General features: G+C 36.2%; 1 protein-coding gene across 1 annotated transcript in view; it reads right to left on the bottom strand.

Moving 5' to 3' along the window:
• Positions 1-17324, bottom strand: part of PTBP2 (polypyrimidine tract binding protein 2) — a 95092-nt gene that overhangs the window by 56745 nt on the left and 21023 nt on the right. The window contains exon 3 of the mRNA XM_021689948.2: positions 5503-5578. Within this exon, the coding sequence (XP_021545623.2) occupies positions 5503-5578 (76 nt within the window). The remainder of the gene's footprint in view (positions 1-5502; positions 5579-17324) is intronic.

The following is a 17324-nucleotide window of genomic DNA, read 5'->3' as shown; positions in this document are numbered from 1 at the left end:
ACTCCTTGTCTTGAATTCTATTCTTTCTGAAGTTAATATAACCAGATCAATTTTCTTGTGCTTGTTTGCACAGAATATTTTTTTCCATCCTTTTTACTTTCAGTCTGTGTCCTTCTACCTCAGTCTGACTCTAGTAATAGGTACTGCAGTTAGGCCTTGCTTTATCCAGTCTGACGATCTCTGTCTTTAAATGAACTTCTTAGATCAGTAATGTCCAAATGAAACGTTCAGCAAGTCAAATAATCTTAAATATTCTATTAACCACATCAAAAAGTAAAAAGTAATGAAATTAATTTTAATAATATATTTTAGTTTAATATATCTGAAATATTACCATATCAACATACAATCAATATCTTAAAAAATGAAGTATTTTGCATTCTTACTACTTTTGATACTACAGTCTTTGAAACACACATGCACCACACACACATCTCAATTAGGAATAGCACATTTCAAGTGCTCATGGCTTCACATAGCTAGTGATCACTACAGCAGATTAAGGTTTTGGGATTTTTTTTGCCAATTTACTTTTAACACATTAGTATTTAGAGGTTAGTTTAACATCTATTTATTTTCTAACTACCCAGTGTTTTTGGTAGTGGTCTTCTCTTGCACTGCACTAATAGAATATTTGATAGTATTCCATTTTAATCCATCTATGGGCTTTTTTCTTCTTAAACAGCCCTTTTGAGGTTTTATTCACATACAATAAGCTACATATATTTAAGGCATACAATTTGAGAAGTTTTGATATATGCATACATCCATGAAATATTCTACAAGAAATACTGTAAGTATACATATCACCCCCAAATTTCCTTTTACTCTTTGCAACCATGTCCCCCTTGCACTTCCCCACCCCCAAATCCAAACTGCTTTAGTTTGCATTTCCTTGTGTTTTATATAAATGGAATCATACAGAATGTACTCCTTTCCCCCCACTTCTTTCACACAGCATAATTATCTGGAGATTTATCCCTGATACTACATGTATCAGTGGCTTATTCTAGGAGAGTCTGGCTGGCTCAGTCAGTAGAGCATGAGACTCTTGATCTTGGGGTCATGAGTTCAAGCCCCACGTTGGGCGGAGAGCTTACTTAAAAAAAAATAGCTTATTCTCTAGGACTGAGTGGTATTTCATGGTATGCAATGGAATACAATGCCAAAACTGCAATCTGTTTATCCATTTAGCTGTTGATGGACATCTGGATTGTTTTCGGCTTTGGGTATTACAAAAAAAGCTACTATGAACATTCACCTTAAGTTTTTTAGCTTTATTTTTAATGAACAAATGCCTTCTTTTATCATGCATAAATAACGAAGAGACAAACAGCTGCATCATTTCGTAGATGTTTAAGTTTTTAAGAAACTGCGAGATTATTTGCCCAAGTAGTTCTACAAGTTTACATTCCCACCAACAGTATATGAGAGTTTTGGTTCATCCACATCCTTTCCAACACTTAGTATGGTCAATCTTTTAAATTTTAGCCATTATAACAGGGGGGTAATGTTATCTCACTTTAGTTTTAATCTACATTTCTCTAATGATTAATACTTTGAGTATCTTTTTCATGTGCTTACTTGCCATATGTTTTTGCTGAACTATCAAGTACTTTTGCCAATTTATTACATTGGGTTGTTTGTCGCCTTGTTAAGTTTTAGAGTTTATACAGTCGAAATTTATATATATTCTGGATCAAAGTTCTTTATCAGCTATATGCTTTATAAAGATGCTCAGCTATTCTACGGCTTGTTTTTTCATTCTACTATCAATGTCTTTTGAAAAACTTCAAGTTTTAAAAACTGACAAAGTCCCATTTGTTCTTTTATACATTATGTTTTTGGGGTCCTAAAGCAAGGTCACAAAGATTTTCTACTCTGTCTTCTTCTAGAAGTTTTATAATTTTAGATTTACATCATGTATGGTCCACTCAGAGCTAATTCTTAACTATGGGGTATGAGATACAGATCCAAGTATTTTTTTTTTTAACGTATAGATACCTTAGTCAAAAACCAGCTGTCCATAATTATGTAGGTTTATTTCTGCATTCTATTCTGTTCTATTAATCTATCTTTCTTTATGCCAACAGGACACTGTTTTGATTACTCAGCTTTACAATAACTTTTGGAAACAAGGAATCAGTCCTCCAACTTTCTCTCTATTCACATTTAACTACACTTCCTTGTATCTTTTTTTTTTCTGGAGATTACATGCAATCTTAATAGAATCTATGTTAGAGTTAATATTCTATCATTTCATATAAATAATAAAAACCCTACAACTATAAAATTCTATTTATTTTCACTTAGTGCTAACTGTTGTCATAGAAACATCTACATACATAAATAAACCACATAATACAAAGGTTTTGTTTTGCTTTTTAATGTACATAAACAGTCTTTCAAAGAGATTTAAAGAATTAAAAGGGAGCCTTTTTAATTTACACACACATTTACCATTCCTGGTACTCCTGGTTACTTCCTGCAAATGCAAGTTTTTATGTAGTGTCATTCTATTCAACCTAAAGTTAGCTTTTTTTTTCCTTTTAGTTAAGTGAAGGTGTTGGTCTCCTGTGAGATGGCTTTTTCCTTGCTATAAGATTTGCTCTTTATCATTAGTTTTCAATATTTTGACTACTATGTGCCTAAGCGTGTTTCTTTTTATTTATCCAACTTGATATTTTTCTTAAAATTTTAGAAGTTTTCAGCCATTATTGCTTCAATTACATATACCTGGCCCCATCCTCTTTACTTCCTCTCTGGAATTCCAATTATACATGTATTAGACAGCTTACCTGTCCCTATATTTTCGTCTTTCTGGGAAACTTAATAATGTCTATCCATGTGTATTCAAGTTCAATAATCTTTCTTCAGTTGTCTCCAAACTGCTGTTAGCCCCAGTGAATTTTTCATCTCAAATATATTTCAGAGATTTCTATATGCTCTCTACTTCTCTTATCTCTCTTAACACATGCCTCTATGTGTTCACTATTTAGTATTTTCCTTTATAGCTTTAAAAATATTTAGTCTCCCTGTCTGTTAATTCCATTATCTAGATCATTTTGGTATCTGCTCCTATTTAATGCTTCTCTATTTTGTGGAATGTTTTCATGCTTTCCATAATTTGTAATTTTTAATGGTATGGTGGATATTGTGAATGACAGTTCACAAAATGAAGACTAAATCATGTCTTCTTTAGGGGGTACTGTTTTGTTTAGGCAAGCAATTAAATTACTAGTGATCCTTAATGTGTTGTCAGCCTAAACTATCTGTTTCTTAACTTAGTCTTAAGGTTGGCACTTACTATAGTGTGTGATCCGTTCTCTTAACGACTGGGCTTTCTGTAGTCTAAATTAAATGCCTGAGGTTCTCTCCAAGATGTCTGCATTCTGACTTCCCAGAACTCTAAGGTCTCAGAGCACTAAACAACCCTTGGAACCACCATTCTTGCTCTCAGCCCCAAAGCACATCAGTTCTGACAGACTATGCAGAGTTCTCAATCTGCACACAGGCAGCCCAGCTATTATTCAAAAATGCTGATCAAATGAATCCCCACACTGAATTCTGACCCCTGCCCTACGTTCAAACCCCCGGAGAGCTTCCTTTTTCAGGACCTTTCTCCACAAATCCCAGATGTCTGAGCAGCTTTGAATTCCAATCTGTCTTTTTGGCTCAGTGAGACTTCATACTCTGCTTAGATTCCCCTTTCCTGTGCTATAATAGCAGAGTACCCCAAGGCAGAAAGCCAAAGTGATTATGGGATTCACCTCATGTGATAATAATCCTATTCCCTTCTTTCAGGGGTCATTATCTAGTACTGTCTGCTCATCAATTCCAGACAACAGTTGTCCAATATATCTTATACAGTTTCATAGTTGTTGATTTTGGAGGGCATATCAGGGGGGAGAAGGGAAGGCTGCTATCAGTTATTATGTCATAGCCCTACATATTAATTTTTTAAAACATTTCAACTATTCATCACTATATATATTGTTTTAAAAAATGAAACTAGCAAAGCAGCATTTCAGACATTTGAACCTGTTTAATTATTTGTATACTGTAATTTGACTATCAAAACCATGGCCTAGTGATTTTGCTTTGTAATCATGGAAAAGTCAATAATGATGTGTGGGCAAATTCATTTTCACATCATTATGACTACATTTGGTAAGTACTTCATTACAGTTTTTATTTAACTGAGCTGCCAAGCATGTGTATGTGTGTGCCAAGGTGTACATATACATAAGCAATAGCTACCTGAAGTAAATCAAAACGCTTCTAATCTTTTACAACCCTTTTACTATCCAGTACAATTAATTCCTCAAGCAAGTAATTCAGGAAAGGAACTTTGGTTTTAGGTAAACAATGTAAAATGCAGGGTTATAAAGTAAACTAATTCAGTTGTCGTCATCATCATCATCATCAGACTCAAATTCTGGCCCATAAAACTAGGGTCCAAAACTAGTTTATATTTGTTTAGACAGACATTACAAACAACCAACAATGTTATTTCAGACATATACAAGAAAAATACCCTAAGTATGAAGATAATAGGGAGGTAACATTAAAGGACTCAATTCAAAGAATTAAAATATTGTTAGAGCAAAGAAAAAAGGGTGAAAGCACACAAAAAAGACAATTATGCAGCTGAATCTTTTTATTTTTATTTAGTTGGGCTTCAGGGCTTGTGGGATATAGAATACTTAAAACACAGTAATTCCCTTTATCTGCAGCTTTGCTTTCCATGGTTTCAGTTACCAGTTATCAACCACAGCCCAGAAGCAGATGATCCTCCTTCTGAGATACTGTAGCTTAATACTGTATCACAATGCCTACATCATTCACCTAGCTTCATCTCATCACACAGCCATTTTATCATCTCACATCATCATAGGAAGAAAAAGGGTGAGTACACCTTTTTATTATACTGTACTGTTACATTGTTCCATTTTTAGTTGTTGTTAATCTCTTAATATGACCAATTTATAAACTAAGCTTTATCAAAGGTATATAGGAAAAAGCATAGTATATTTAGGGTTTTGTACCACCTGCAGTTTCAAGCATCCACTGCAAGTCTTGGAACATATCCCTCAGGGAAGCAGGGGGACTATGTAAAAAATATTCTAAGAAATGCAAACACAAAAACTAAAAACAAAAGTAAAAAAGGGGCAAGAATGAGGGGACTTAGAACATGAAAGAAATAGGGTTATATTTTTGTGATTAAAAAAAGGCAATCAGACTTAGGTACTTGCCCACAGAAATCATCAAGTTTAGGTTTTTCACTTTTTTAATACATTTTTTACACACTTCACATACTTTTTTTTTTTACACATATATACTCTAGTAAAATTTCCTCTGTAGTGTTTCAACAGAAACATTTAAAACATTTAACATAAATTATAAAAGGCTATTCTGATAAAAGACTAAATTTTCATTTTAACATTCTGCCCCATAAAATGGCAAATAATTAAGCAACACCGTTAAGAGAGAGACACTTACCTGTAACCACCATGCTGCTCATATTAGAGTTCGGACTACTGAGAACACTGCCTGAGAGTAGTTCGTCAGATCCTCTCTATAAAAAACAAACAAACACATTAGCATAAGACATCTTTAAAAATATGAATCTGTCACTTATCTATATTTTCCAAATATTCACTGAAAAACAAATGTCAGCTGTTGCACTACTGGGAATCGTTTAAAATTTTAACCCCTAAAATAGAAAACTAACTCCACTTTCTTGTCAATCTCTCTCCCTTTTCCACAAAGCCAACAGTTTTTCCTTCTTTCCTTTCGCCTAAGTATTGGTTCACTATCGACAATAAAAACGTTTTCTTTTTTTGCTTTTATTTTTTAGAGCGGTTTTAGGTTTACAATAAAAATGAGAAGGCGGCAACAGAGATTTCTATATACTCCCTGCCCCCACACATAAATTAAGGCCCTCATTATCAAAACCTCCGAGCAAAATGGTAGTTATTACCAAGGATCAACCTGCAGTGACACATCATAATCAGTGAAAATCCAGTTTAACTGAGAGTTCACTCTTGATGTTGTACATTCAATGGGTGTGAACAAATGTATAAAGACATATTTATATCGTTATAATGTTGTATACAGTATTTTCACTGCCCTAAAAAATTCTCTATGCTCTGCTTTATTCATCCTTCCCCCAACCCATCCCTGGTGAGGGAAAGTTACTTTGGAAAATAGTTTGGAAGTTTTATAAAACAAATACACTCTTACCACATAATCCAACAACTGTGCACCTTGGTATTTACCCAAGGGAGTTGAAAATTTAATGTACACACAAAATCCTGCACACAGATATTTATAGCAGCCTTATTCATAGTTGTCAAAACTTGGGAGCAACCAAAAGTCTTTCAGTAGATGGAATAACTAAACTGTGGAATGTCCAGACAATGGGATATTTTTCAGAAGTAAAACAAAACGGGCTATCAAACCATGGAAAGATAAGGAGGAACCTTAAATCCATGGAATTAATTTTTCTTAAGAGTGTTAACTGTGTCTTGATTCATTCTTTCGCAAGTCGATGTCCAATCGTTCCACCAGCACTTAATGAGACTGTATTTGCTCCATGGTATTGCATTTGTGCCTTTGTCAAAGATAAGCCAACTATATTTACAGGGGCTCTACACTGGGCTCTCTATTCTGTTCCACTGACCTATTTGTCTGTTCTTTCACCAAAACCACACTGTTTTGATTACTGTAGCTTCACAGTAAGTGCTGAAGTTGGGTAGTGTCAGTCCTCTAATTTTGTTTTTCTTCAGTATTGTGTTGGCTATTCTGGATCTTCTGCCCCTCCCCAGAAACTTTAGAATCCACTTGCTGGTATCGACAAAATAAATTGCTCTAATTTTGATTGGGACTGCATTAAATCTACAGATCAAGTTGTAAAGAACTGACATCTTGACAATATAGAGTCCTCTTATCCACAAACATGGAGTATCTCTCCATTTGTTTTGGGGTTTTTTTTGTTTGTTTCATTCATCAGAGCTTTGTAGTTTTCCTCATACAGATCTTCTTATATTTTGTGTTAGATTTATACCTAGCTATTCATTTTCTGGGTGCTGTCAAGAGTATTGTGTTTTTCATTTCAAACTGCATTTATTCATCACTGATATACAGAAAAGCAACTGACTTTTGTATATTAACCTTATATCCTGCAACAGTATAATAATTGCTTATTAGTTCCAGATTTTTTGTCATTTCTTTCAGATTTTCTACACAGGCTATCATGTCATCTGCAAACAACAATTTTATGTTTTCCTTCTTGTTCTGTATACCTTTTATTTCCTTTGCTTGCCCTAGCACATTAGCAAAAACTTCCAATAGAATGTTGAAAGGAACTGATGAGAGAAAATGTCCTTGCCTTGCATCTAATCTTAGAAAGTATTGAGGTTCTGACCATTAAGTATGATGTTAGCTATAGTTTCTTTGTAGATTTTTTTTTTAAGATTTTATTTGTCAGAGAGAGAGAGAGAGGGAGAGTGCATGTGCGCACAAGCATAGGGAGTAGCAGGCAGAGCAAGCAGAGGGAGAAGCAGGCTCTCCGCTGAGCAGGGAGCCCTGACTCAGGGCTCGATCCCAGGACCCTGGGATCACGACCTAAGCCAAAGGCAGACCCTTAACGACTGAGCCACCCAGGTGCCCCTGTAGATGTTTTTCATCAAGTTGAAGAAGTTCTCCTAAAACTAGAAACTATTACTAGTTTTTATCATAAGTGGATGTTGGATTCTGTCAAATGCTTTTTCTGCATCTACTGCTATTATCATGTGATTTTTTTTTTTGTTAGTCTGTTGATGTGATAGCTTATCCTAATTTTCATTGTTTTTATGGCAAGTATGTGATACGGCACTAAGAAAAGGGACTCTGTAGTTTAGCTACCACCTACCAGCTATGTAACTAGTAAATTACTTAACTATTCTAAGCTTTAACTTCTTCATTTGTAATATGGAGGAAAATTTACATCAAAATCCTTGGGATTAAATGTCATAATACATGAACAGTGATTACCAGACAGCATGTCTGACCCACATCAGCAGTGTTCACTATAATATTCCCAAGGGTCAACCAAGCACAGGGTCCACATATAATTGTTGACTAAATAAGTGAATGAATGCTTATTATTAACCATTGCCCTAGTTCTCAAAAAAGACTCCCATACTTTTCAAAAGTATACCTGACTTCTTTTAAATACGTCTTATCAGTTTACTTTTTAGACATTTGTGTGAGTCAAAATCCTTCCACCCCAGTGGATTCATAAGTAATTCTGGAGATGAGGAGTGAGGAATCTTAGATCTTCTGAAGCATAAAAGAAAGCCTGTAATTCGGATGTGATGCGTGCAGGACACTCCTTCCTACGATGTATGTTCAAGAATGGCAAAGTCTTGTCAATTTTTATTTATTTATTTATTTATTTTTAAAGATTTTATTTATTTGAAAGAGAGAGTGAGAGAGAGAGAGCACAAGAGGCGGGAGCGGGAGAGGGAGAAGCAGACTCCCTGCTGAGCAGGGAACCCGATGCGGGACTCGATCCAGGGACTCCAGGATCATGACCTGAGCCGAAGGCAGTCGCTTAACCAACTGAGCCACCCAGGCGCCCTCGAGTCTTGTCAATTTTTAAAAAATGCTTTATTTGTGGGCTTTTTTCTCCCTCGAATGATTTCACACATACTGCTAGAAGAGTAGGTTTAGCAGCCTTCATAACTGAGTCAGCAGAATATCAAGTTATTTGAAATTCTAGATATTTTTACCAAAATTATTGAAAATGTTTATAAACATTTTTAAAAAATTATGTTGGTCTTTCCAATGAGTATAAAGCTTACCAGTTCTAGGACCAAAATAAGTGATTCTACAGTACTGAAAATATTAATGTTTCCACATTAACTGATGGGACAATTTTATTTTATATATCTTGGCACAGATGCTTAAGTTGGAAGAGATATAAAAATCAAATGACTCAATAAAAACAGTAATTGATAGCTGTTCCACAGTCATGGCTACTGAAACAAACTGAATTAGAACTTAAACTCGGATTAACAATCTCTACTAAAAATATGTATTCTTAAAATTCATCTAAGATGGAATGTCAATTGATCTTAGATTCAATTAAGAAAGGAAATGAAGTGTTAAGATAGGCATTAATGTCCCTTTTTAAATCTGACCACAGAAACTTTTTCTCCTGTGTAACAAAAATGACCATTTCAGGAGAAGTGAATATCCCACAAAAACAATCAGGAAAATGCTAATATGCAAAGATACAATCTATACATAAAAGAAAAAAATAAGTGTAAAAAATAGTATGAGTAGAAAAATTACAAATATGAGTAGAAAAATTGAATGACATTTTATTTTCATTCCAGTACTTGAAACTTTTCTTTTTTTTTTTAATCTTGGTTATTGAATATCCTGTTCATCATAATAGTTTAATCCAAGTATCCAGGTAAAAAAGCTGCTTAAGCTACCAGGAAGGCAAGCAAGAATTGAAGACTGACCTTGACAAGAGTCCCTGGGCTCTGTTAGGTTTCAGGACTGAGAACTGCCCAAAGACTTTCTTTTCTGGAGAAGAAGGAACCATGACCCAAAGTCATGGGGACAAGGATGCCAACAAACATCAAGTTCCTGAGAAAAGCAAGATTCTCAGAAAAGAAGGTACTCGGGTGAGTATTTCTTTAAACACAGAGGTGGTGCTGCCAAGGAGACATGCACTGGGTGCTAGCTACCTACTAGAAGCTGTGGAAGCACTAACTCATATAACCAATAAAAATACAGAATACGGATGGCAATGATACTCTGAAAAGGATCAATAAAAAACAAAAATTGAGTTTTAAACAAAACAACAGATAGAAAACCTCAGGGTGAGAAGAACTAAAGGAAAAAACAAATAAGACAGCACAATTCTATATTATCAGACCCTGCAGACAAAGAACAAAAGCTTAGAAAATAATGAAGGAACAAGATGAAAGAAAGTTGGCCCAGTGAATAACCAAGCAGACTGATACCATTTTCTTAAACCAGCAGGACTTTAGCTTATGAGAAATAAATTTGTCTATTTATACCACTACGTTCCGCATTTAATACAGTAACCTAGCCTTCACCCTAACATATATTTACCTAAAATATGAAGAAATGGCACTGTAATTTTAACTGGCTATCTCTGTAAGGGGGGAAAAATGAAACTGGATCCCTAATACAATACACAAACAAAAAATAATTTTCTGATGATTAGAAACCATTGTAAAAGGCATAACTAAAAATTTTTGTAATGTATAAAAATACCTTCATAATCTGAATATGTAAGGATTTTTTAAATTAAAACACAAGAAAATGAACCATGAAAAATACTGATAAATTCTCCCACAGAGTGGCCACAAAATCTCTATGAAAGAAACTATTCCAACAACAGATAAAAACTTAAAAACCATTATTAGAGACTGCTTTAAAGATTTCCAACAAGCAACAGCTAAGATTCCCATAAAAACAAGGGAAATATTTAAATGGGTGAAGAGGAACATATAAATAATTTTAATCATGATGGCACAGGGAACTTGTGGCCGTATTGAAACTCTATCCATTAAAATTAGCAGCTTTTGTTCATCAAAACACAGCATGAAGTGCCAAGAAAAGCTACCAACTAGGAGAGAATATTAACACATAACCAATAGAAAATCAGTAACAATAATACATTAAAAAAACCTACAAAATTCAAATTTTTATTAGGCAAAGATACAAATAGGTATTTCATAAAATTTCACAGAAGTAGAAACACTAATGGCCATAAACATGTTGAGGGAAAATAAAGATGTAACACCTCATTAATAATGGCAAAATTAAGGAACTTAATACTTGACCAGGTGCTGATCAGAACGTGAAACTGCAAGAACTCTTCTATACTACCGTTAACATAAATTGGAGCAATACTTTGAAAAATAATCTAGTACTACCTTGTAAAGTTCAACATACTCTCCATCGTACCAATACTTCTTCTTAGATATATACTCTCAAAAACATTTGCACACGTGCACCAAGTAATACAAAAATGTTCAGAGCACCAGTTAAGTCAAAAATGGTAAATGACCCAGGTGAATTCCAACAAGAAATGAGATCTATCAGGGACAGACTAATACTACACTGCAATGAGTATTACATAACTACAAAAGCATGGCTGATAATTAAAAACACTGTTAAAGTAAAACACGAGGCACAGAAAACATAAAATGGGCATACCATTTTCATAAGACTCAAGAAAACAAAATAATACATTTTTGATATATACATGACAAAATCATATATAAAAAGGATAAAATAATTCCTGGCAGTCACTACTCATGGCAGGGTGGAAGGGAGATTAAAAAGAACACATAAGCATATGCAACAGCACTGATAACATTCAACACTAATTAATTCCAAATATTTAGAAAATTAAAGTCCAAAAAGATAAAAATGTGAAGTTCTCCCCAGTTCAAAATTTGTTATCATTAAATTTATTCCAAATCCTGTCCAAAAATTTGTATTTATGTTTCTAATATTCATACAAAAGAGAATCACACCATAAATGCTGCTTCACGGGGGCACCTGGGTGGCTCAGACGGTTGGGCGTCTGCCTTCGGCTCAGGTCGTGATCCCAGGATCCTGGGATCGAGTCCCACATCGGGCTCCCCGCTCGGCGGGGAGCCTGCCTCTCCCTCTGACCCTCTCCCCTCTCATGCTGTTTCTTTCTCGCTCGCTCTCTAAAAAATAAATAAAATCTTAAAAAAAAAAAAAATAAATGCTGCTTCACACCGTCTTCCTTTAATTTAATAAGACAGCTTAGAGATTCTTAAAAAACTCAACACTACCAATGAACTTCACTTTATCAACATTTTCATAGCATTCTAGTATATTGGTGTACCACAGTTTTTTAAATTCTCAAGCTGGTATGTTTCAGTTACGTGCAATTCATCCCTGTACTTAAATACAATGAAAGTCACAAAAGCAGATCATAATCTATTTAATGAGTAACTCAAGAAATTCCATAAAGAAGAAATTGTACAAACCGTATTTGCTCACAGTAAGACATTTTGATGAGGAAAAAGAAAAACAAAAAAATTCAATTGTATTAGTTTAATTTGATGAAACTTGGATCAAAACGAGCATATAAACTTCAAATACAGACTACTGTGAAAAATTAGAAAGTTACCCCATTAAAAAAATAGGCAAAAGATTAAACTGAAAAGCTATTTCATCTTGCTCACAGTGAAAACCAATTCAAATGAATACATTTATGTGCCATCTATCAGACTAGCAAAACCCCAATTACTGAACAATATATTCTATTGGGCAGGCTATCAGGAACAGAGACACTCATATACTTTCCATACAGCAGTACCAAAAAAAAAAAAAAGAAAAGAAAAAAGAAATTTCCGAGCCACGGAGTGATTTCCAGAAGTTATAGCTGTTATAATCTGCACAGGCTGCCACTTTCTCTCCAGGGTGATGGGAGGGAGAATGTAGGAAGCAATTCACATTTGTTTATATTAGATCCAAAAATTAATGAAAATGATGGGATAGAAAAAGCAAATTAGAGTGGACAGGAATTTAAGAATCATTATAAATGTAGTCTGTTTTACTTTTTACTTGGGGAAATAAGCCAAAAATTGGGGGGGGGGGGGGGCCTAAAAAACAAAACCAAAAAGAAACCATTAAACCTAACTATCAACTTGACAGTAAAACTACACACAGAATTCTCTCAATAAACTTCAGAATTCTGTAATTATAAGGACAAAAATAATTGCAAAGAAACCTTAAACTATATTCAGTAATTACAATGTCAGTGTAGTACTGATGTTCCCTTAAAAAGAAAAACTAGGACTAGAGGAGCAAGATGGCGGAAGAGTAGGAGACCTAAATTTCGTCTGGTCGGAGGAACTCAACTAGAGAGGGATCAAACCATTCTGAACACCTACAAATTCAACAGGAGATCGAAGAAAAGAATAGCAGCAACTCTCTGAACAGAAAAAGGACCACTTTCTGGAAGGTAGGACGTGTGGAGAAGTGAATCCGAGGCGATATACGAGAAGATAAACTGCGGGGGAGGGGGCCTCCGTCAGCCGCTACTGGCAAGTGATAGAGCAGCAGAGCACAAAATCGGAACTTTGAGAACTCGGCTCTGCTTAGGGACGTCGCTCCAGTGGCTAAGAGGGGAGTGGAACCCTCGCTGGGACAGTGTGGTCTCAGGACCTTCAGGGTCACAGAAAGACTGGGGGTGCCTGAGTGCGGCAGAGCTCCCAGGTATCAGAGCGAGGAAGCCAGCTGCAGAGACAGAGCCGAGGAGTGGGCCCTCAGCTTGGGGTTGCCATAAACCCTGATCTGCAGCAGTCAGGCCACTGCTCTTCCAGCAGGGACCCAACAAGCGGCAAATCCGGGGAGAGACTTCCCTTCCTCCCCCAGAAAGAGCGGCGCAGGAGCGCACCGCAGGGATCTGCTGGGTTTGGAGACTCCAAACGGGTCATGTGCCAGAGATAGAAACGCTTGGTCACCGGCCAGGTGAGCACGGAGTACGGCCGGAGACCGGGGAGACGGGAGTGATTGATTGCTTTCCTCTGGGGGCTCACTGAAGAGTGGGGCCCTGAGTTCTCGGCTCCTCTGGGGCTGAGACTGGGAGGCCACCATTTCACTCTCATCCTCCAAAGCTGTACGGAAAGCTTGCAGGGAGAGCTTTGCTCCTGAAAGCAAAACCGAGAAGATTACTTAGCCTGGACCCCGCAGGACAGGGCAATTCTGCCTCGAGCAAAGACATTTGGGAACCACGGCAACAGGCCCCTCCCCCAGAAGATCAGCAAGAACAGCCAGCCAAAAGCAAGTTTACCGATCAATGAGAACGGCAGAACTCCTACACTAGGGGAATACTGTACGTAGAATTCATGGCTCTTTTCCCATGATTCTTTAGTCTTTCAAAGTTAAATTTTTTTTAACTTTCTCTTTATTTTTCTTTTGAATTTTTCTTTTTCCCTTTTTCAACCAACATCTTAACAATCGCTTCTGTAAAAAATCTTTTTTGTTTTTCATTTTTAGAGTCATATTTTATCCCTTCATAGTACTTAACCTTATTTTTGGTATATATATATATGTATATATATATATATGTTGTTCACTCTTTAAAATTTGGGGATACATTTTCTTCTAACAGACCAAAATATACCCTAAATCTCTAGTGTATGGCTTTGTTCTAGTCTCCTGCCTGATCACATTCTTTTTTTTAAAAAACCTCTTCTTTTTTCAACCAAATTATCTTACCAATTCCTTTCATAAAATCTTTTATCCTTTTAATCTTTACAGTCATATTCCATCCATTATATTAAGCCTTAAGTTTTTCTTTTCTTTTTTTTTTTAAAGATTTTATTTATTTATTTGACAGAGAGAGACACAGCGAGAGAGGGAACACAAGCAGGGGGAGTGGTAGAGGGAGAAGCAGGCTTCCCACCGAGCAGGGAGCCTGATGTCCCAGGACCCTGGAATCATGACCTGAGCTAGAGGCAGCTGCTTAACTGACTGAGCCACCCAGGTGCCCCAAGTTTTTTCTTTAAAATTTTGGGAGGCACTTTCTTCTAACAGACCAAAACATGCCCAAAATCTAGTGTGTGGCACTGATCTATGCACCAGCCTGATCATATTTGATCATATTCTGTTTTTGTTTGTTTTTTTCTTTTTCCTTGCTTTTCCCCCGGTTTCAGGTCTCTTCTGATTTGTTTATAGTGCATATTTTCTGAGGACGTTGTTACCCTGTTAGCATTTGTTCTCTCATTCATCCATTCTCCTCTGGACAAAATGACAAGATGGAAAAAATCACCTCAAAAAACGGAACAAGAGGCAGTAACGACTGCCAGGGACCTAATCAATACGGACATTAGTAACATGTCAACTAGAGTTCAGAATGATGATTTTAAAGATACTAGCTGGGCTTGAAAAAAGCACAAAAGATATTAGAGAAACCCTTTCTGGAGAAATAAAAGAACTAAAATCTAACCAAGTCAAAATCAAAAAGGCTATTAATGAGGTGCAATCAAAAATGAAGGCTCTAACTGCTAGGATAAATGAGGCAGAAGAGAGAATTAGTGATACAGAAGACCAAATGATGGAAAATAAAGAAGCTGAGAAAAAGAGAGATAAATACCTACTGGATCACAAGGACAGAATTTGAGAGATTTGTAGGTCTGTAACCTACAGCGGCAGACACATTAGATTGGCAACAGACCTATCCACAGAGACCTGGCAGGCCAGAAAGGACGGGCATGATATATTCAGAGCACTAAATGAGAAAAAATATGCAGCCAAGAATACCATATCCAGCTAGGCTGTCACTGAAAATAGAAGGAGAGATAAAAAGCTTCCAGGACAAACAAAAACTAAAGGAATTTGCAAACATCAAGCCAGCCCTGCAAGAAATATTGAAAGGGGTCCTCTAAGCAAAGAGAGAGCCTAAAAGTAACATAGACCAGAAAGGAACACAGACAATACACAGTAACAGTCACCATATAGGAAATACAATGGCACTAAATTCCTATCTTTCAACAGTTACCCTGAATGTGAACAGGCTAAATGCCCCAATCAAAAGACACAGGCTATCAGATTGGATAAAAAAACAAGACCCATCGATATGCTGTCTGCAAGAGACTAATTTTAGACCCAAAGACACTTCCAGATTGAAAGTGAGGGGGTGGAAAACCATTTAGCACGCTAATGGACACCAAAAGAAAGCTGGGGTGGCAATCCTTATATGAGACAAATTAGATTTTAAACCAAAGACTGTAATAAGAGATGAGGAAGAACACTATATCCTACCTAAAGGGTCTATCCAACAAGAAGATCTAACAATTGTAAATATCTATGCCCCTAACATGGGAGCAGCCAATTATATAAGCCAATTAATAACAAAAGCAAAGAAACACATCGACAACAATACAATAATAGTGGGGGACTTTAACACCCCCCTCACTGAAATGGACAGATCGTCTAAGCAAAAGATCAACAAGGAAATAAAGACTTTAAAAGACACACTGGACCAAAGACACTTCACAGATATATTCAGAACATTCCATCCCAAAGCAAGAGAATACACATTCTTCTCTAGTGCCCATGGAACAGTCTCCGGAAGAGATCACATCCTAGGTCACAAATCAGGTCTCAACCGGTACCAGAAGACTGGGATCATTCCCTGCATATTTTTGGACCACAATGCTTTGAAACTAGAACTCAATCACAAGAGGAAAGTCGGAAAGGACTCAAATACATGGAGGCTAAAGAGCATCCTACTAAAGAATGAATGGGTCAACCAGGAAATTAAAGAAGAATTAAAAAAATTCATAGCAACAAATGAAAATGAAAACACAACTGTTCAAAATCTTTGGGATGCAGCAAAGGCTGTCCTAAGAGGAAAGTATAGAGCAATACAAGCCTTTCTCAAGAAACAAGAAAGGTCTCAAATACACAACCTAACCCTACACCTAAAGGAGCTGGAGAAAGAACAGCAAATAAAGCCTAGACCCAGCAAGAGAAGAGAAATAATAAAGATCAGAGCAGAAATCAATGAAATAGAAACCAGAAGAACAGTAGAACAGATCAACAAAACCAGGAGCTGGTTCTTTGAAAGAATTAATAAGATTGATAAGCCCCCGGCCAGACTTATCAAAAAGAAAAGAGAAATGACCCAAATAAATAAAATCATGAATGAAAGAGGAGAGATCACAACCAACACACCAAAGAAATACAATTATAAGAACATATTATGGGCAACTATATGCAGCCAACTAGATAATCTGGAAGACATGGATGCATTCCTAGAGATGTATCAATTACCAAAACTGAACCAGGAAGAAATAGAAAACCCGAACAGACCTATAACCACTAAGGAAATTGAAGCAGTCATCAAAAATCTCCCAACAAACAAGAACCCAGGGCCAGATGACTTCCCAGGGGAATTCTACCAAACATTTCAAGAAGTAATACCTATTCTGAAACTGTTCCAAAAAAACAGAAATGGAAGGAAAACTTCCAAACTCATTTTATGAGGCCACCATTACCTTGATCCCCAAACCAGACAAAGACCCCATCAAAAAGGAGAATTACAGACCAATATCCTTGATGAACATGAATGCAAAAATTCTCACCAAAATACTAGCCAATAGGATCCAACAGTACATTAAAAGGATTATTCACCACAACCAAGTGGGATTTATCCCTGGGCTGCAAGGTTGGTTCAACATCCGCAAATCAATCAATGTGATACAATACATTAATAAAAGAAAGAACAAGAACCATATGAT

Source organism: Neomonachus schauinslandi, chromosome 4, assembly GCF_002201575.2.
Source record: "Neomonachus schauinslandi chromosome 4, ASM220157v2, whole genome shotgun sequence".
Taxonomy (NCBI): domain Eukaryota; kingdom Metazoa; phylum Chordata; class Mammalia; order Carnivora; family Phocidae; genus Neomonachus; species Neomonachus schauinslandi.
The sequence above is the reverse complement of the archived record's forward strand: the minus strand, read 5'-3'. Positions and strand labels throughout refer to the sequence as shown.